A 21,441-nucleotide genomic window follows, 5' to 3' on the forward strand; every position below is an offset into this window, starting at 1 on the left:
CAGATGTGTGACTGTTCGTGAGCTAATGTATCTGTACATGTCACAGGCCCTTCAGAACACAGAAAGGAATGGGCCAAACCTGCAATATGTGGTCTCCTGGAGAAGGAAAGACACAGAGCAAGAGTGGAATAACATAACTACAACCAAAGCAAAGCACATTATCCATAATACAGACACCTATGTCCCATACGAGATCAAAATACAGGCCATTAATGACTTTGGACACAGCCCAGAGTCAAACGTAGTCATCGGTTACTCTGGGGAAGACAGTAAGTACTAACATTTCATATTTAATGACACTTTTATAGTCATTCACAGATAGTGGTGCATCTTTGTTGGTCTGTTTTGTACTAATACTATTTTTCCCATCAGAACCGTCCGCTGCACCAGCAGAACTCAGGGTGTCGAAGATCAACAGCACCAAAGTTAATGTTCACTGGGTGCCTGTGGACCCCAGCACTGTGAACGGAGAGTTTAAAGAGTACAAGGTGTCTGCCCACACATCTACATAACACAAAAACATACAGGATCTCCTACATTAACCATGCATTTTGCACTTACTGAATGTGCTAACGTTGCTCATTCGCATCTCTTTTATTATATTCTCAGTTGTACTACTGGCGGGAGGCCAGCCTCATCAAAGGCCTGAAAGTAAATAAGACAAAGTTGCATAAAGGTTTCTTCACCACTGCCGAACATCCCTCTGGCATCCTGACAGAGCTTTTTCCATACAGCAAATATAAGATATACATGGTGGTGGCTAATAGAGAGCATGAGGGACCACAAAGTAACATTGTGGAGTTTCACACCAAGGAGGGAGGTAGGATTCACCATGCTCTGCTTTTAGTGGTGTAGCATTATCCATGATGAAGCATCAAATATGTGATGTTTGTAACAAAAAGCGGAAAACTAATGGCTTTCATATTCCTTTCATAGAGCCAGGAGCTCCAAAGTACTTTAGGATTCAGAGGCACACAGACGCGGTTCACCTGAAGTGGGACAAGCCACTGGAGCCGAACGGTGTCCTGATTGGATACACACTCCAATACCACACAGGTGAGCTCACCTTGCACCAAAGGAAGCCTAAAAAATGAGTGAATAAACATTCAGAGAGCAAAGAGTTTCATGCCTAGTTATCTTAAAGGTGCTCTAAGTGATGTTGGGTGACCTCACTTCTTGTTGCCGTTTAAAGTATTGTCAAACAAAACGGAGGCTAGCTAGACCCTCCCTCCTCCTCATCCGCGCACTAGCCCTCCAAACCCCACCCCTAAATCCTTCTTGTCGGTTATTGGCTGGAACAGTTTGTTATGTTTCGTGGTGCGGGTTAGCCCAGTTTGTTTTTCTTGCCGTTTGTGGAGACAGAAACCGCGTTTTTTTACAGTGTGTTCTGGGGACAGGCAGCTAGCGGATGGTGAGGAGATGTTTGCTGTATGTGACAAAAAATTTTTTGAAATGTATCGCTTAGCACCTTTAAAGGGTTAGTTCACCCAAAAATTTTATTCTGTTATCAATTACTCACCCTCATGTCATTCCAAACCCATAAGACCTTCGTTCATCTTCAGAACCAAGCGTGCCGCACAAGCCCTGAAAAGTGAAGCCAAAACGTCTCGATCGCCCCCCAGTGGCTGGTCCTAGTATAGGTCATAAGCCCCGCCTCCCCGTGTTATTCAACGGGACGTGAGACCAACTAAACAATTAAATTACACTTCAAATATCATTTTTCCAAAGGTGGTTTCTTTATTTTGCTGTCGTTTTTATCACGTTGATGTAAGTTCAAGTGTCTGTTTCAAAAATAAGTTGGTTTTTAGTTAGTTACGTGATGCGGTGGTGTAACGTCATGATTGACAGCTGTGATTGACAGGTTCTCTGAGCGAAGTAGTCACTGAAGCACCAACGGACATTTTTTTCGGGATCTTCGGAGGACTGAGGAGATTGTATTTACTTTATTTTAACAAGCCTCTTGTCGTACTGCAATCAATTTTTAAAAAAGTGTGCAGAATGCACTCTCTCTGCCAGAGTGAGGGCGGAGCGTTGATTTCGCGGCTTTACTTCCTGCTCACTACTGCGCAGGTCTGGTCCTGAGATCGCTACTGCGCAGACTCAAGTTCCAATATGTCAGCGCCATATCGGGACACTGGTGGCTTCAGTTCTCATCAATGGAAGAGAGCGTCGTCCATCTTTTTTTACAGTCTATGTTCAGAACACAAATGAAGATATTTTTGATGAAATTTGAGAGCTTTCTGACCCCCCTATACACAGCAGTGTGTTATTATCACTTTCAAGGCCCAGAAAGGTAGTAAAGACATTGTTAAATAGTCCATGTGACTCCAGTGGTTTAACCTTAATGTTATGAAGCAATGTAATTTTGTATGTAGTAATTTTGGGTGAACTAACCCTTTAAGGCTGGAATACCCTGCACAACTTTTGACCAGATGTTTGTTATTATTTTTTCAAAAAGCGCATTTGTTCAATCTGTTCTATTTGTTCTGCTCTAGTGAATGGGACGCAGGTGGGAGAGAGGAAGGTCCAGAGTTTTCCACCCAATGTAACGGAGTACGTCATGAATCTGCCTCACCGCTTAACACGGTTCAAGTTCTACCTAGCAGCTCGCACACAGGTCGGCGCAGGAGAGGTGTACGCCGTGGAGTCGCCACATTTCGCGAATGAAGGTCAGCAAGGATGTCGTGTCGCTCTGTCGTGTCACTGAGCTGTTAGTGAATCTGAGAGCAGAATCATTGGGTGTTCTTGTCTGTGCTCCACCCTGTCGTTCTCTTTCCTTCTTATAATACTTTTCTGTCTCATTGTTCCTGATGCTTTGTGGTGTCTTTTAACTCGATCTGTTTCTCTCTTAACTGCTTGATTTCTTCTTTGTCTTCTCTGACTTGCTCTCACCTCTTCTCCTCCTGTCTTTCCTGTGGTGTTGACTGAAGGCACCTCAGATACTGACTCTACAGTTGTAGGTAATGGGGGAATGGACTGTCTGCTTGCCCGTCTATCTCTTGCCCTGCAATCTGTCTCTGCTTCAGCCTCTGTCTGCCTTTCCCTCAAATATTGTCTATCTACTTTTTAAAAATATGACAGTGCAGCTGAGTGCTTAAACTCACATCCACAGTTGAGATTCCTAGCCAAACACAAAGTTTTACCAACACTAGGAAGTTATACATATGTTTAATTAAAGGTGAAGTGGGTAAGTTGAGAAAAGTCAGCCCCAAAATGGAATTGCAATCTTTTTTTCTCTTTTTTTTTTTCTTTTTTTTTGAGTGGCCTGTCTGGATCAGTATTACAAGGCTTTTATAAAGATTATATAAAAAAAAATAAAAAATCTTAATCAGTTATTTGTTTTTCACTGAAGACATTTTATCATCAAATTGTATCAACAAAGCAAATTGCATAAGATATAACGTTATCAGAATTTTATTGAATTGTACTTGAATGAGAATCGTGATGCATGATTAATTGAAATAAAACTAAAATTATGTTATGGATTAGTGCGATTATCAAATTGCAAAGACTGCAGTTTAATAAAATTAATATGCTCTGCCTGTTTCAGAGTGAAGCACGGCACTGTTCAAATGTCAAACTAAAAGTTCAATAGTTTAACATTTGGAAATAATTTAAGACATTGGTGTTAGTATTGTAATTTTACTCTTGTACTATAAAATAAAATAATTATATAATTTTTCCTAAACAATATCACAAGAATATTACAAAAGATTGACAGTAATAATAATAATAATAACTATAAAAAAATGAGTATTTGAAAATTATTTTATTTTATTTTATTTTTTGCTTGGTGCAGGAATTGCACACTTCACCTTTAACTGTTAAATTTCCCTTGATGAAAAACACAGCTCAACTGCACTGTCTATTAATGCCTGTCCCAATCCGTCTAATTGTCCGTCTGCCTTCATCCATGTCACTGTGTGCTTTCAGGGATGGGCTACACTCTTGCACTTTTGTGAAGTCACTGAATCTGCTCTCAGTGTAGATGATTTAAGTTGTATCTCTTTATGATGCTGGTAAGATGCTTCTAAGTGCCACAGAAAAAGGTTAAAGTCATGTGTGGCTCAGATGTCATTTGTGATTTTTTTTTTGATTGACCCCCTAATCCCTGATGGCACTTCGCTACTTTAGCCATGACATCACTTCCTACCACATGCCTTGCTTGGCATATCCCAGCATGCTCTTCTCATCATTTTGGTTTAAAATCTACCCAGAAGCCAGAATGAAGCACTTTGTTGTTCTAGTTTGGGAAACAGAGACCTCTAGTGGTGATACTTTGATACAGTCATTGTGTTAGGGAAAGGGAAATTAATATTCAAGTGATGTTTTTGAAGACATTTATAAAGAGAACGCTGTAATAGAAGCTAATCACAATGGCAAGCCAATTTTGTATGTGTTGTTGATACCAATTTCTCTAACAATTCTAACTGTAGAAACAGATAACCTGAGGACTAGTTAAGTGCTTTGGGAGAAAATAGTATCCATTGACCATTGATGGTACTGAAATATAAATATTCTCTTTTTCTGGTGGAAATACATTCATAAATACTGAATATAATGTCGTATTTGAGGATAGCAGTCATTCAGTAAACCTATTGCATTGTACTTGTTGAACCATTAGCCATTTTTCTTTAGTAAAATAACATTTGCAGATTTAGCACGTGTGTTGTAGACAGTCAGAGAGGGTGCATTGTGTTTTTTATTTATGTAAATGAATACTTTCCTGTGCCAACTGCTCTTTCAAAGTGGATGCAAATGAGGCAACATTTTGATGAATACCCCAAAATGTCAAATCTATCAGTATTTTCCTAGTTAATTAATGCTGTTAACATGCAAGACTAAGCTCTACAAAACAGCCTGCAAAGTTTAAATGCAGTTATGTTAATATATGGATGAGGTGCATCTGCTTATGGAACAGTATTAATGGAGTGATGATGTTTGGCTGTGAATCCATCCATTATGAAAATGGCAGAATAGTAAATAAGTGTTTTAGTAAAGCAATTATGGACTGTTTTCTAGTGTGTCTAAATATCAAGCAATGATACACGGAGGTCAGAATTAGATAAGACAAAGTGGCAGGTAGTGAGTGTTGTGCTGCTTAATCAATTAAAAGGATAAAGATTAAATCAGCTCGCCATTAGTCCGTTGCTTTTGCAATGCACGTCACCGCTTCTGCTTGTGCCACCTTTATTTCTCTTTTACTGAGCATTTTTTTATATTGTGTCAGTCAGACGGAGGCATACAGGTAAGAGTGCACTGAATTGTTGGCTGATTGGCTGTGTTGATCTGAAACCACACTCCTGTGCAAAAGATTCACATCCATTAGCATGTCTTGGTCTGGCGAATCTTAATGTCACCAAGCGCTCCGGGGCTCTCTGACATGGCTTTACCTTCCCAGCATAGTACGGATTGCTCTTACTTTTGAGTTGAGTTTGGAAACTCCTTATAGCTTTTGTTATGGAGTTGGTTATTGGTACTCAAAGCATCATTGTTTCCAAGGTTAAAGCTTCAATAAGCAAAGATGTACAATAATTAATATTTTTTTCATTATGAATCTCTATCTTCCACGGTAATGATTCTACCCACTGTGTTCTAATTGATTTCCACACATCTTCTCTCAAAGGGATAGTTCACCCAAAAATGAAAATTCTGTCATCATTTACTCGCCCTCAAGTTGTTCTGAACCTGTATGAGTTTCTTTCTTCTGCTGAACACAAAAGAAGATATTTTAAAGCATGTCGGTACCCAAACAGTTGATAGGTCCCATTGACTTCCATAGTATTTATTTTGCATACTATGAAAGTCAATGGGGCATTGGGGCCCATCAACTGTGTGGTTACCCATATTCTTTAAAATGTCTTCTTTTCTGATGACACAATTTTCATTTTTGCATTTTTACATTACATGTAATGTGCTGACAGCACTGCAAGTTTATAAGTATAAGTCCTAGCAGATATGATTTTATATTTCATAGTTTCAAAATGCCAAGATCTGAGAATACTGCAGCATTTTGCAGTTGTCCCTATAGTATTGCACAGCTTTAGCACAGTGGTTTGTAATGACCCTATATTTCCCCTTGGTGGTGCACAACAATCAATTTTTAGATACCCTCTGTGCAACCTCTGCAGTATTTCTCAGCGGCATGACGTGCCGACATTCATGCTCACAAATATCACAAAGTTGTTGCACCATTTCTGTATATGTACTACAAGCTAATATTTGAGAATGCACTACAAGCTATACAATCAATGTAAGCATTACAAAATAATGGTGTCTTAAAGATGCTAATATTCTTGTCTGGTATATTTTAAAATAAAAAATATATTTTTTGATACTGGCTATGTTCAGAATAGCATACTATTATGCCACATACACTATTTTCACTGGAATACCTTTAGTAATTCTTAGATATTTTTGTACATACATATACTATACCGGTCAAATGTTTGGGGACGGTAAGTTTTTTCAAATGTTTTTGAAAAAGTCTCTTATGCTCGCCACGGCTGCATTTATTTGACCAAAATACATGTGTATACTTGTGTGTGTGTGTGTGTGTGTGTGTTTTCACAGAGTTCAAATTACAGTAGATAATACTAATAGCAGGTAGAATACAATAGATCATACTGAATGCAGTAAGCAGAATGCCAGTATTCCATTCGGAACATAGCCTCTCTTTCACAAAATTTGTTTTGGAAAAGGGAATTGTGGGAATTCCATTTGATTAACTCATTCTTGTTTGTCTTTTCTCACATCTCTTTGTCTTTCTTGTGCTGAACCCTGGAACCTCCACATAACGTCTCTCTCTGTTCTTCCTCTCAGCCGTTAACTTTACAGATGCCTTGATGTTCGAAACTCCTCCTCCTCCCCCTCCCCTCTCCACTGATCCAATCCCAGCAATACTTACCCCAGAACCAGCCACACCAGCCCCTACAACTGCTGCTCCGCCCAAACCTACTACCACTTCCACCACTACTACCACTACAACTACTACTACAACCACAACTACTACAACTACTACCACCACTACAACAGCTTCCACCACACTTCTTCCTGTTCGGCCCATGTCTCCTAAAACAGTGGATTGGAAAATGCTGGGTATCTGATAATGACACAGTGTGCATTGGAAAAGCCCACAGTACAGACAAAGTAGATGAAATTAGTGTGTCCTCTTGTTTAGATGACATGTATTAATATGTATGTTTGACTCAGTTAGCAGACCATTTAGGACAGGGGCATGATTGATGTTCACCCTGTGCTCTCACAGACACACAACACTCAGATTACTCAGAATTAGTATTGACATTTGCTTTACAAATTGTCTAGTTGCATTAGAAAATTAAATGCATGATGTTGATCACTAAACTATGAGATATTTAGAAAAATCATATCACACGTATTAGCAAATAACGTTTTCTCTAAGGTATTCAGCTGTTTTAAAGACCCCATGAAAGTTTTCTTTGCTGTGTGAGGTATTTAGTGACAGTAATTTATAGCAAATTTAGGTGGGATATAGCTATATTTATTTATTTATATAAAAGCCTGATATGCTCAAGGCAAAGTTCTTTTTCATTCTGCACTCAGGGGTAAAAAGAAGTTTGAAATGGCTGAGCAGCGATATACTGTTTTGAACCTTCCGACGCCACCCACGCTGCTGGAAGCGGTGTTTAGATAGATATTCAAATATGTGCCTCTGTAAGGTGTGGGTGAAGGGAAGAGGCGAAAACACGCTGCCAATAAAAAACACAAAACTCTGCCACCAAACCAAGAATAAACCAGATCGAAGTGACAGAACCCTTACAGCTGCGCGCTACAACGAAAACAAAACAAAAAATTACAGTTTTGAGAAAAGTTATATATAGTGCTTTATAGAATACAGATTGCTTCAAAGCAGCTTAAGTGATAAACTGAGTTCTTTCAGAGTTCTTCCAACCGAAGTTCGAAGTTGTTTACCAGTCGGTGTAAACTTTTCCAGAAAAACTTTTCTTCGACCCCTAGTGAAAAAAAAACTATACCAAAATGTATTTAAAATACATTTATTTCATACTAAGTATGATTAAGCTTTATTTGGAGCACTTCTTTATTGTACAATGCACATTTCTTAATATTAAGCCTAAAATGTGTTTAATATCACTTAGTAAGGATAGGATGAACACTGTATATTATCAAATGCAAGACATTTAAAGTGTACCTAAAGTATACTTGCAATAGTTCCACTTTAGCACAATCAAATATACTTAAGTATATCTTTAGTTATACCTCAGCCCTATTTCCGGATAACTAAAGTACATTTAGTACAAAATTAGATGTTCCAATTTAGCAGACTTTAAGTATATCAGTTTAGTAAGTACAATTGTAGGGTATTTATATGAAGTTTTTTAGTTTTTTTAGTATACATAGCATAAAATAAATGTATTTCAAATGCATTTTGATATATTTATTTTTCAGTAGGGACGCACCAACAGTTCGTTCTCAAATTTCCCTTGAAGTATATCGGGCCGTAAGTGTTAGGTCACATTTGCCTTTGTTCTGTGAAATGCAATCCTCTCAATAGGAATCCGCACTATGGAAATTCGTGTGAGGGACAAAATATTACCCCACCCAGATTTTGCATCAAATTCAAGTTTTTTTTTATTCTAAACACGCCAATTTGCTGTATTTACAGTACCGTAAAAAAAATAATTGTTAGTATGTGGTAATTTATGCATCGCAACTCTATTGATAATAGACATTGGAAGTCCAATTTTAATTTTTTTTAATATGCCCAGTGTACAGGATGATAACCATATTTTCTGTCCGTTTTCTCAGAGGATCGAGAAAGTCTGTACACTTTAAATGTGTATATACTGTATCTGCTAAATGTTTTGTCAATTATACTTGCATATAGTAGATGACCTCAAAGCTAAGTAATCAACATTAAGAAAAAGATACAAAAAGTCTAATTTAGGTTTCATGGGGTCTTTAAGATTAAGCATATGTAAGCTAACCAGTGTCTGTATCACAAAATATCTAAGTGTACTCCTCTCCTACCTGTTCTGCATAGCCCCGAATGTAAAGATCTGGAATCTGACCGTGGATGCTAACAATGACTATGCTAACGTCAGCTGGAAGCACAACTTCTCCGTTGACAGCAGCAAGTTTGTGCTAGAGTACACATTGGACAGTAAGAGCCAGATACACCTACCGAGAGCTTATAAAGGGAACGCTAGATTTTATTGAGCCTACTGGTGACCCAAATCATCCTCTTATAATGTTTAATTGGGCCTCATTTTATGGCGAATTTACAGAACATCACAATAAACATTACAGGGAGCTCAGGTTTATTTGAAAGGGAGGTATTGTAAATGTTATTTGAATTGTTCAACATTTATGATATCTTTCTTGCTGTGAATCTCTGTAATGTTCTTTTCCCACAGTACTTGTGTAGCTTGTTAACTTAAAATGTGTTTTAACACCAAACTGAAGCAGTCCTCCAACATGTTACTGAATAATATCATGTGTGCAATACTGCATCCTGCTTTGTGTCATCAGCAGTCATGCATGTTCCCTTTAGAAAGCTCTTTTTTCTCTCTGGTGGCTAAGAACAGGGAGAGATTTGACTAAATCTATGAGGGGGAGAGATGCCCTGAGACTTAAAAAGAGACAACCAAGACCTGTTTATTCGACTCTAATTGGGCCACAGAGAGTTTTGGTCAGTAAACTGGTGACTTTGAGGCACCCTGCAGTCCACTCTTATTATCACTGCAATATTTTAGCAGTTATGTATTTTTTTACCAGTAAAAATCTTTTTTTTTTTTTTTTTTTTTTTTTTAATTAGGTGTAAAGTTATTTGATTTATGCTTAAATAAAAGGAAAAAAATGGCAATATAGTTAGAGAAAAAAAAACAAGACAAATATTTTTTTATTCAGTCCCTATACTCTCTTGGGCCGTTTTAATTTTCAGTTTTTTTTAATTACGCAGGTGAATGTAAAAAAAAAAAAAAAAAAAAAACATGATTTCTTCATACTACATCACTGTTCTGTTGTGCCTGTGCATGTTTAAGCCGGAAAGAGACATGCAATACGTAACTAGTGTTTGACTAGTGTATATTCCTCTACAAAAGTCTCTCTCTCTCTCACTCATTTTCTTGCTCTCTCTCTCGCTTGCTCTTTCGTCCTTGAGCTATCTGTTTGGATCATCAGATGTGATTGCTCATTCCACCCTTACCTCAACCATTGGCTTCCCAGCAGCGCTTGTTGTCTGGCTGCCCAAAAACTGCTTGGCTTATTGTTCATATTGGCCACCATTGCCCCATCTCATGATTATGCCAGCAAGCCTGCCATATCTGATTGATGCCCCTTAGGTCTCTTTTTTATCTTTGGTGGAAAGGTTTCAGAGATGAGGTTAATGTTTCCAACCTAAGGTCTCCTCTGGGGGAGAGTCAGAGTTACATATTTAACCTTGAAACATGTTGTGCAGTACGTGCTGGTGCAATACCCCACCCAGCAGGTGTAAATGTAACTGAAGCAATCTGGGTTTCATCCAAGAGGACTCATTTTTTTACACCAAGGAATACTGCATTATTATGGGATTAAATTACACCAGGACCAAAGCACACACATTCTCCAAACGTGCTTTCCATGTAGACTCACCTCCCTCTTCTTTCTTCCTCTTTCTCATCATCTCACCATGTCCTGGCAAGATTGTGGCAGCTGCATGCAGTCAGTGTGAGGCATGGTGTCTGATGATGTCTTAAAGTCTGAGACAAGCTGTAGCAGCTTCTCAGCCCATATGAGATGTTTTGTTGATCTCAAAGCAGGACATCGTGACATTGAAGAGTTATCAGCCACTTTTGTGCATGTAATATGGGAATACATATAATTTAAACCCACGTAGCTTCTTTTACAGAGGTAGGGAATAACTTGGCTTTGAAAGACAATCGGTACCTTTATCAAGCTATTGAAGAACTACATAAACAGTTCTTGCAAGGCTACAAATAAGGATGCATGATATAACAGTACCACATACCCTTTCTTATCTATTGGTAATGGTCAGTATTGGATATTTAATTGTGCATTCTGAATTTTAAAAACACTAATTTAAATGTTAAATGTCATCTTAAGCATTATCTCAGAATAAATATTCATTTTTCATACTGAAATCATAATGCTGTGATGCCTAAAATGGTATACAAAATGGTAGACAAAAAAAAGACAAAACGGTATACAGTTTTAATGTCGGCCATTTATAGATTATTGGCCATAACATAATTAAACATAATTATTTTCATATTGTTATTAGTCAGAATTGTTAACTGTATCCCTATAGTGTAAATTCAAATTATTTTGCTTAGCTTAAATTCAATTCTGTTTCAGAGCTGTTTTGCTGTTTTTGGCAGCTTTTCATGGTTAAATATATGCAAGTTGGCCAGTCAAAATTCAGTATGTACTGTTTCTACAAAACATAGTTTTACATTAATTGCAGAGCAAACCCTAACCAGAATGTTGGTGTAATACACAGCTTTGCAAGCATTGAAATGAAAGATAAAGCTACAAAACAAATGACTAAAAGCTTTTTTATTTTTTATTATGGATGAGTAAATAGGAATGGTCTAAAATGGATAAGTACTTTCTTTCCAGCTAGTAGCTCTTGCACTGCACTTTCAGACACTATAATTGAATTTTGCTATGCAGATATAATCCAATGGCTGCTTGCTTCAAAGGCTGTTGTATATGGCCACATTTTGGATATGCAGGGTTTTGCATCAAACTCATGCCAACCCATGAGTTACACAGTGCCTGATGGTTCCTTATGAACATCGTGGAACCTCATTGGAACATCACATCCACCTCTTGACAATTCCATTGGGATTTGTCCCTCCACTTCTCAGCTTCCTCAGTGATGAGATGAGGTCTATATAGATAATTGAGACAAGGTGCATCTCCCTCCACTCTAGACCGGAGTTCATTATAGCAAATCTAGTGTGAGATATTAAGCGGCAACTTCACATCAAAGCTTTTAACAGGCATCACTAAAGCAAATGATGCCCCTAATACACCAGTGCCAGACTTTGATGTGTGCTGAGCCAAGATATTCCAGTATTTTTGCTCCCAGGATGCTTAAAGGAACACGCCGACTTTTTGGGACTTTAGCTTATTCACCGTATCCCCCAGAGTTAGATAAGTCCATACATACCCTTTTCATCTCCGTGCACGCCGTAACTCTGTCTGACGCACCCACCGCTAGCCTAGCTTAGCACAAAGACTGGAGGTAAACGGCTCCAGCTAGCATACTGCTCCCAATAAATGACAAAATAACGCCAACATTTTCCTATTTACATGTTGTGATTTGTATAGTCACAGCGTGTACAAATAACAAGGTCACATGAGACACAGCCATCTTCTAACCGTATACATACTGGGAACCATATTCTCAGAAGGCGAAGCACTGCTACTTGGGCGGAGTGATTGCTAGCTGTAGCAGTATGCTAGCTGGAGCCGTTTACCTCCAGTCTTTGTGCTAAGCTAGGCTAGCGGTGGGTGCGTCAGACAGAGTTACGGCACGCACGGAGATGAAAAGGGTATGTATGGACTTGTCTAACTCTGGGGGATACGGTGAATAAGCTAAAGTCCCAAAAAGTCGGCATGTTCCTTTAAAATATTATTTTTATACATTCTCTCTTAAGAGTGGAAGGGATGCAGCACATTTCCTCAGTTAACGAACATGACCTGCTATCTTGTGGAAGAGGCTAGTGTTGTGTGCTTAATTTTGGCGAGTTAAGCTTGATGGGCTCGGTTTGATGGACACCTCTCTTGTGTCTCTCCTTGAAGGTAATGGGTCGATGAAAAGCATACAAGTAAACCAGCAGCCTTTCATTAAGCTGGCTGGGCTGGTGGCCGGGGCCAAGTATCGGTTGCGGGTGTATTCCCATGAGCACCACTCCATCAGCAGCGACTTTGTCATGTTCGAGACAGGCAGAGGTGAGGGGTAGCCAAGACACAAGGGAGGAAGAAAGGCTTCAACATGTTACCTTCTGAAGTAGATAAAACTACAACAAACTGTATTTTGTCATGTTTACCAATGGGTCACTGTAACTGGTAACTTGCAGAGCACAAGAAGGGCATGGGTAAAGTGTAAGGGCCCTATTTTAATGATCTAAGTGCATGGTCTAAAGCGCACGGCGCAAGCGCACATAGAATCCACTTTTGCTAGTTTAACAACGGGCGAAAATGGTCGGCGCGCCCGGCGCATGTTCTAAAAGGGTTGTCTCTATTCTATTAATGAGTAATGGGTGTTTTTTAGGTGTAACGTGCAATAAACCAATCAGAGTCTCATCTCCCATTCCATTCAAAAGCCAGTTGCGCTCGCGCCATGGCGGATTCGCTATTTACATGGCGGAATTTGCAAGCGGAAAAAACTGAACGCTTCTCTAGCAAGGAAACGGATCTGCTCGTGCGCGGGGTTAAAGCACGCGAGCAGACCATCTACAGGACAAAGTGTATGCGCGTTGTGGATCCGCCTATAGGCGCATATTACTAACGCGCTCTTTAAATAACTATAAAAAAATATTGCGCCATTGACTTTAGAACAGGTTTTAGTTGGTCAATGGCTCAGTAATTTCAGTTGCCTCAAAATAGCAATGCGCCAACAATGCACCAGAACACACCTCGTTTTCAGACCAGCACGCCCATGGGTCCACAAATAGGCGCAAATGCATTTGCTATTTAAACAAAGTGGCACAGAACGTGAAAATGATAACTGCGTCAGGCTGAAACTAGCAAAAAACACTGCACCGCATTGCGTCGGGTTTATGATAGAGCCCTAAATGTTATCAACATAGTTAATGTTCGGTAATTTATTTTGTGAGTTTATCTTTGCAGATTATTTTTCAAAGCTTCAGGTGTACTAGCAAATGTATTTTTCCAGCAGGATGCATATGTGCCTCAGGTGGTGTGAGCAAGACGAAATCTCTCAGCATTTTCTGTAAGATCACGCTCAATAAGATATTGATCATCATGATGATAAGGATCCTTGAGCCGTGTAAATATCATTTTAGGTGGGATGTTTGCTCTGTGTTTTTCGGATATAGAAGATTGAGCTCATAATAATCCATCAGCTTTATTGTTTGTTCCTCTCACTGTTAGATCCCTCTGTGGTTTTCCACACAAAAAATGGCACTATTATCAGGCCATTTTAGTTGTTTTTTTATATATTATATTATATTGCACTCTATATTAATGCCCTTGGTTTTAAAAGGAAGTGTTTGAGAAGATGGTATATGGTACGCTATAGTTCAAAAGTTTGGGGTCAGAATGATTTTTATTTATTTTTTGATTAAGAGAGAGAGAGATAATTTAATAATTTCTTTCCGGAAAGAGGAATAAAATTGATCAAAAGTGACAGTAAAGATATTTATAATGTTACTAGACATGTCTAATTCAAATAAATGCTGCTCTTTTGTACTTTGTATTCATTAAAGAATCATGAAAAATTATGGTTTCAACAAACATATTACTGTAAGCATTACTGTTTTCAACATTGATAATTATAATACATGTTTCTTGAGCACCAAATCAGCAATTAGAATGATTTCTGAAGGATCATGTGACTCTGATGCTGAAAATTCAGCTTTGCCATCACAAAAAGAAATAATACAAATATTTAATATATATTAAAATAGAAAATTGATCGTATTTAATTGTATTAATACTTCACAATAATACAATCTTTACTGTATTTTTGATCAAATAAGTGCAGCCTTGGAAATCTTACCAACCCCAAACTTTTGAACGGTAGTGTATATCGAAAAACCTTTCAATAGAGAACCGGAAAAACACATGCAGTTAGTCCACCCTCTATAATCACTCTCTACAGAGATGCAGATTTTAAAAAGAGTGGTTTTTGAAAAGGAGAGTATTTGATGATGTGGTTTAACCAAGCTGCTGGCTTTACTGGGTTTCCGTTTTCATCAGATAACTCTTTATGGAGAGAGCATCCTGTGTTCTGATGTTATTATCAGGATGGGTAATTCAAATCCAGATCCACTCACCGCTAATGTGTTTTTGATAAAGAATGGCTGTCAACTGACTCCTACCATGTTGCTGAAAGTCAGTGAGATTTATTAGGGTCTCCATTTGGTGTTACCGTGTTCAGCTTTTCTCCTGACTCGATAAATCATACAGGAAGAGAACAAGGTTTTTAATGTGTAAGACGATCTGTGAGAGTTGATTTCTGCCATTCTTGCTTATGGCTATAATGTTACAAAACTTAAACATTTTCTTCTGTACCTCTTTTTCTTCTCCCCTCCTCTGTGTGTTTGCTTGTTAACAGCCTACAAGGAGCAGGAAGACATCGCTACTCAGGGCTGGTTCATTGGGCTGATGTGTGCCGTCGCTTTATTGGTTCTCATTCTGCTCATTGTTTGTTTCATCAAGAGGAGTCGTGGAGGAAAATACCCAGGTAAAATCCAGCAAATACACAACACACGTGTGATCACTTTCCATAAACCAAATCAAGGGTTATTTATTTTATTTTGGATGATGATCAGAAACTCAAAATCGAACCACATTAATTATTTTTAACCACAATATAAGTATATGCTACATGGTAACATTTTACAATAAAGTTTCATTAGTTAACATTAGTACAACTACTTTAGCTAACATGAACTATGAATTAACAATAATTCTACAGCATTTATTAATCTTAGTCCATGTTAATTTCAACGTTTACTAATACATTATTAAAATCAAAAGCTCTGTTTGTTTACATTAGTTAATGCAACGTGAACTAACATGAAGGACTGTATTTTTATTAACTAACATTAACAGATTGCTAAATACTGTAACAAATGGTACTGCTCATTGTTAGTTCATGTTAGTTAATACATTAACTAATGTCAACAAATGAAACCTTACTGTAAAGTGTTACCTGCCATGTAAATGATCTATCTACTGTTGGTTTTTATGTACTGCTGTTTTTGTTTTTATCAGTGAGAGAGAAGAAAGACCTCCCCTTAGATCCTGTTGACCATAAAGACCAAGATGGATCATTTGACTATCAGTAAGTTTTCACTTTCTATCACTTTTACCATAAAGATAAATGTCTATTCAGGTTCTGCTATTTATAATGTTGAACCTGTTGATGAAACACTTTGTTTTACATGTTACAGGTCCTGAACATAGCTCTCACCCTGCAGAGGGGAAAATGTCTCTCATTTTAAACAAATATAACAACTAACCACTTAAACCCAACAAATACTAAATAACATTATTACATAAACACCCCCAGAACATTTGTTGATGAGGCTTTTGCTTTACTTAAACAGAAAATAAGCTTGCTGATGTGTAATGTGTCTGTTCACCGACCAGTAGCTGAAAACCAATGCACCAGATTCTCAGGAAAAGTGTGCTTTTTATCACCATCCACACCAACATACTATAAATGAGTCCTTCCTGTACAGTTCTACCTCTACTCTCTAAACCACACAGATCTCATAACTTCACACCCTGCTATCCCAGCGTGGCAGGAAAAAAATCAGTGTGCTACACTCTGTCCCAACAAACACCAACATCCAACTGTACTTTAGTATTATTTATATAGGCCTACTATTATAGTATTTGTTAGTATTATTTTTAATTGGATTATATTTTTTATGACATTATAAAACCATTTTTTCCATTTCTATTTATGTTTTTCATTTCTATTTTCCTTTATTTCATTTTTAGAACTTTAACTTATTTTATTTCAGTTAATTGCTTAATTTATATTTATTTGATTTCAGCTGCATTTTAATTAATGAAAACTATTAACTATTTAATCATTTAGATGTAGTTAAGTAAAACAACATTGGCGCGTCATTGCTTTTGTTTGGATCAGCTGGCATTTAAGGCGGTGTGAATCCTTAACAAACAAACACACATTTTTCTATCTGTCATCCTTAGTTTGTTTTGAAGGTTTTGTTGTATAAGCCATCTGTCAAGTTGGTGTGGATATTACAACCTGGGTACAGAGAGTACAGGGAAGTGTCAGTGAGGGTTTCAGGCAACACATTAAATGTCTGAAGAACTCGATAAGCTAATAATTGTCATGTTACTTATGCAGTGTTTGGAAAGTACTGTATAGCAACACTTCAAACTTAACATTTTTCATTTGGATAACAATATAAATAGCTTTAACATTGTAGTTAGCTACTTTTTGTTAGTGATTTTTAACTTTTGTTAGCTCCTTTTCGAAAAAAGTAGCTTGATTAGCTTAGCAAGCTAAACATAACTTCTCCAACACTGCACCAAAGCTGAATACAGACATATCTGTAAAAGTGTACCATTAGTTTATAGGTTGATTCAGTGTAATCCTCTAAACCACTAATTGAAAAACATGCTCCAACATATCTTTTTTAATAAAAACCACTCGTGTCTCAGCAGTTTCATGACTAACAGCTAGTTACGTGTTATTAAATGGTTTGCCTTTTCTCAAAGCTAATTCTTTTTAAGGAGATCAGAGACCAGCGATCTAACTGATTAGCTTAGCAATGCTAAGATCTAAGTTATGCTAAGCCTTACACAGCGGCAGTACTAACTTCTCTCTCCATCTAACGTGTGAATGATGAACCCTTTTCTTCCCCCTCCTCTTTCAAATTGGCGGCTGGGTTGTTAAGGAACGAGAACAGGTATTTGGTTTCAGCACATCATCTCAGCCTGAGCATGTCATTGGTTAGCCTACATGTGGATGGCAGGACAGGGACTAAAGCTGCTGTCTGATCAGTGTTTGAGCTCCTCAAAGGTGTTAAACTCCTTGGTCCCTCTATTTTGGACGTAATCCAGCGATTTTTTTTAAAGTTAATACATCGTGTCCTAACCAAACACGATGTGATAAAGCAACTAGTGCTAAAATCCAGCTGCTAGCAGGTGTGGCTAGTGACAGGATGTTTTGGGATTGGCTGTGATTGTGTGGCATCTTGCTATGGAAGCTTGTTTCTGCCACGGAATGAAAAAGTTAATTGTGACTTTTTATCATTGTGAGCTTATATCTCAGAATTGAAATTTTATAAAACTAGACTTTAATATATATAAACTCAAGTTTAAATCTCGCAATCCTGACTTTTTTCTCAGGATTGTGAGATATAAACTTGCAATTGTGAGTTATACAGTCTGACTTGCTAAATATAAACATGTAATTCAGGGGAAAAAGGCAGCTCACAATTACTTTTATCCCTTGTTTTCGCACTCTCTGACTTTATAACTCACAATTGCAAGTTTATATCTCACAGTTCTGAGACAAAAGTCAGGATTGCGAGATAAACTCAAGTTTATATATATTAAACACTGGTCAATTCAGAGAAATTGTGAGATACAAACTCGCAATTGCAAGAAAAATTGGCATAATTCTGAGATAAAAAGTTGCAATTACCTTTTTTATATTTTTTTTTACTCCATGCCAGAAACTAGCTTCCATACTTGCGGCATTTTCGCTTTTAAAGAACAGCAAACTTGTCACATTGTGCCTGGTTAGGACGTCACCTTGCACCACTTACAGCAGTGCACTTATTGAATTGTTCATATAAAGCTGTTCATCTCAGAGAGTGAATTGGAATATGTATTAAAAGCTTTGGCCTGAAATAAAATGTCAAGTACTGAAGCATTTTACTCCCTCTTAAAATAATTTAGTCTCTTTATTATAAAAATAATAATCCCGATTCATTGGTTTTTATTGTAAAGTTAATATTTTAAAAGCCAGTACTGCGATGTCAAGGTTAAATTAATTTGTCAGAAGGGAACCAAGGTTCTTTCTTCAATGTTTAACACCCTTGAAATGTCGTTCAGTGGAAAGCGCAGTACACAATATTCAGTGACAGGGTGACCATGATCAGATGCACAGAAACATGCATGAAACATGAAAATGATTCTGCTTTGTTCAGAGGGAACTCGGTTGAATGTAAATTTGCATGCAAGGCTAGCAAAATGTATGTTTTTTTTTTAAACATTGAGTCTATTCAGAATTTATAATGCATTTCCTACAGTCTGAGAGGAGAGTCTGCTGGAGATCAGAGCCCTTGGGTTTTGTCAGTAATCTGCATTCAGTGGGATGCCACATCTAGAAAATGAACCAAAAGCTAACAACAGATTATTTGCTAAAGGCTGTTTATAATTGTTATGTTCACTGCATCGTTTTCTTTTTCCTCTTATTTTTCTTTTTAAGTGCCTCTTTGATGACACAAATGTTTTGTTTTATTCATTATTTTTTTCTCTCTTAATCATTTTTTATTCTTGGGTGTTTTCCATCCTGTTGGTCCAATGAAGGTCTCTTGAAAAGGAAAGGTATGGAAAGAGCTGCACTAATTTCACCTGCATTTGGACTTTAGTCATGAACTAAAGCATTTCTTGCCTTGTGTTTTTGATTTTAATCGATTAATACATGTCCTTCTCCTTTAGTATTGATACACAGATACATTAGACGCATTTTTTTTTTTTACTAACTCATATTATTTCATGATTTTCCTGTCATTCTATCATAATTCATGATTTTGTGTCCCAACAACTGTAGTAGTTAATTTTTTTTAACTTTATTTATTGGGCTGTCAATTTAATGTGTTAATTTAGTGCAATTAAAAATGTTTGCAAAATACAGAAAAATAATATTTACGGCCACAAATATAGAGATATATTATGTTATTAATTTGATTAATCTGCATGTCATGTAATTCATTGACTAATAGTCCTATTTAATTGTTAATTCATCCATTTTTGTTTTCTACATACTCTTCAAATCCCTGATTCATGCCAAATTTTGTATGATGTCATTACAGTTTTCACATATTCTGTCAAAAGTGACATGTGTTCTTTTTACACTCTTGGAGGTGAAAAGCTGGTGAAACTGTGAGTGTGAGGGCTGATCGATTAAATCAAAAACCCATTCTCATTATTCCCTGAACTCTTGCTGGTGCAGAGAGAGTGTATTTGGTTGGGCAAAGCAAGATATCCTGAATGCGCCCTATTGAATCTAAAGATAAATAACTAAACGACCATGATTTTCCAGTTGTCATGCTGCATGCACAGAACCGTGTCTTTTGTGTAATAGCATACTACTTAAACATTTTTTATGAAACATCAATGCTTCTTTTTTTATAGAGAGGATATATGCTGTTGGTAAAAGCATTTTTATGACCTATGAAAATGGATAGTATCATGGAGCCTGGTTGTAAACCGTGTTTTGTGTGGGGACAAAGAAGTTTATTTACAATATTTCGATTTAACAGCCCATCTGTAAAACAGTTTACAACAAGGGCCATGGATATTACATGAAATTAAAGATGGACCTCTGTGCTAAGTTAATGGTTTTTAAGATCTGATTGGTGTTTCTTTGTTGTTTTCTGTTTGCCTGGTGCATCTCGGAGGATGTAGGTCTCAGCTCTTAATGCATGACACTATTACCCCCCAGCAGAGGTCTGTTTTAATATATGAGTCGCATGTGTTTAGGCATGCACAGGACAGGGGATAAGAGATCTGTGATAATGTAGTGCAATGAATCATTTATAGCCATGACATCATTTATAGAATACAGAGAGCTGAGAGTTTGTCTTTGTCTAGTAATACATAAATGGTTCTTTTACCTTGAGTGTTTTCTTTTCTCCTTGAGGTTTCTCAAAAGTGAGATGCTTTTCTAGTTGGAATCATTATTTACATGGAAGAAAAAGCCAAACCATCAAATATTCTAATAGGGATGCACCGATATGAAAATATTGGCCGATACAGATAACCGATAATTCTTTATATTTGAAAGTCGATAACCGATATATTGGCCAATAAATCGAAATCCAAATTTGAAATCATTTCTGAGAGCCTGATTACACAATTATAATATCATTACAATTTTATGTAGCCTATATGACTTGCATATTGCACTTAACTGTATTTTCCTTTTATGAATTGATACCAATCATATTTCAAGCAATTCAAAGCCATCATGGCGAACAGTGCACATCTGAAGTGTCTCAGCTGAAGGAAAAATACATTATTTATCGGCTTTAATATATTGGCCAAATTTTCTAATCATGCAGATAATGATAACATAAAAAAAAAACATGTATCGGCCGATACCGATATGGTGACCGTTATATCGTGCATCCCTATATTCTAATAGTCAAGCAGTCAGATTTAGTTGCCACATATCTGGGAAACAGGATTTTGAGGTTTTAATATTCCTTACTGCGTGTCTTCTTTATTCAGATGAACTTCTTGGTTCACAGCCCCCATTATTGACAGCGTTTACAGCAATGATTTTTATTTTGTTCAGATCTGTGGTCATTGTTGAGCCAATCATCTGTGCAGTAAATGCCATGTGATGGGATGAATATAATATATAAATATGTGTAAATATTTATGTATTTATAATATATATAGAGAGATATACTACTGATCAGAAGTTTGGGGTCAGTAAAAAGAAGTCACTTTTAGTCATCAAGG

General features: G+C 37.1%; 1 protein-coding gene across 11 annotated transcripts in view; it reads left to right on the forward strand.

Moving 5' to 3' along the window:
- The window catches only part of nfasca (neurofascin homolog (chicken) a), an 83,522-nt gene that overhangs the window by 56,323 nt on the left and 5,758 nt on the right, over positions 1-21,441 (forward strand). For 6 of the 11 annotated variants that reach the window (XM_084395687.1, XM_084395684.1, XM_084395686.1 and 3 more), the window contains 11 exons: positions 47-269; positions 373-488; positions 610-820; positions 937-1,056; positions 2,496-2,669; positions 2,931-2,960; positions 6,823-7,098; positions 9,044-9,163; positions 12,811-12,960; positions 15,311-15,439; positions 15,973-16,042. In XM_084395687.1, the coding sequence (XP_084251813.1) occupies positions 47-269; positions 373-488; positions 610-820; positions 937-1,056; positions 2,496-2,669; positions 2,931-2,960; positions 6,823-7,098; positions 9,044-9,163; positions 12,811-12,960; positions 15,311-15,439; positions 15,973-16,042 (1,619 nt within the window). The remainder of the gene's footprint in view (positions 1-46; positions 270-372; positions 489-609; positions 821-936; positions 1,057-2,495; positions 2,670-2,930; positions 2,961-6,822; positions 7,099-9,043; positions 9,164-12,810; positions 12,961-15,310; positions 15,440-15,972; positions 16,043-21,441) is intronic. The other 5 variants (XM_084395691.1, XM_084395690.1, XM_084395683.1 and 2 more) reach the window with 1 other exon arrangement.

Source organism: Rutilus rutilus (genome assembly GCF_951802725.1).
Source record: "Rutilus rutilus genome assembly, chromosome: 22".
Taxonomy (NCBI): Eukaryota; Metazoa; Chordata; class Actinopteri; order Cypriniformes; family Leuciscidae; genus Rutilus; species Rutilus rutilus.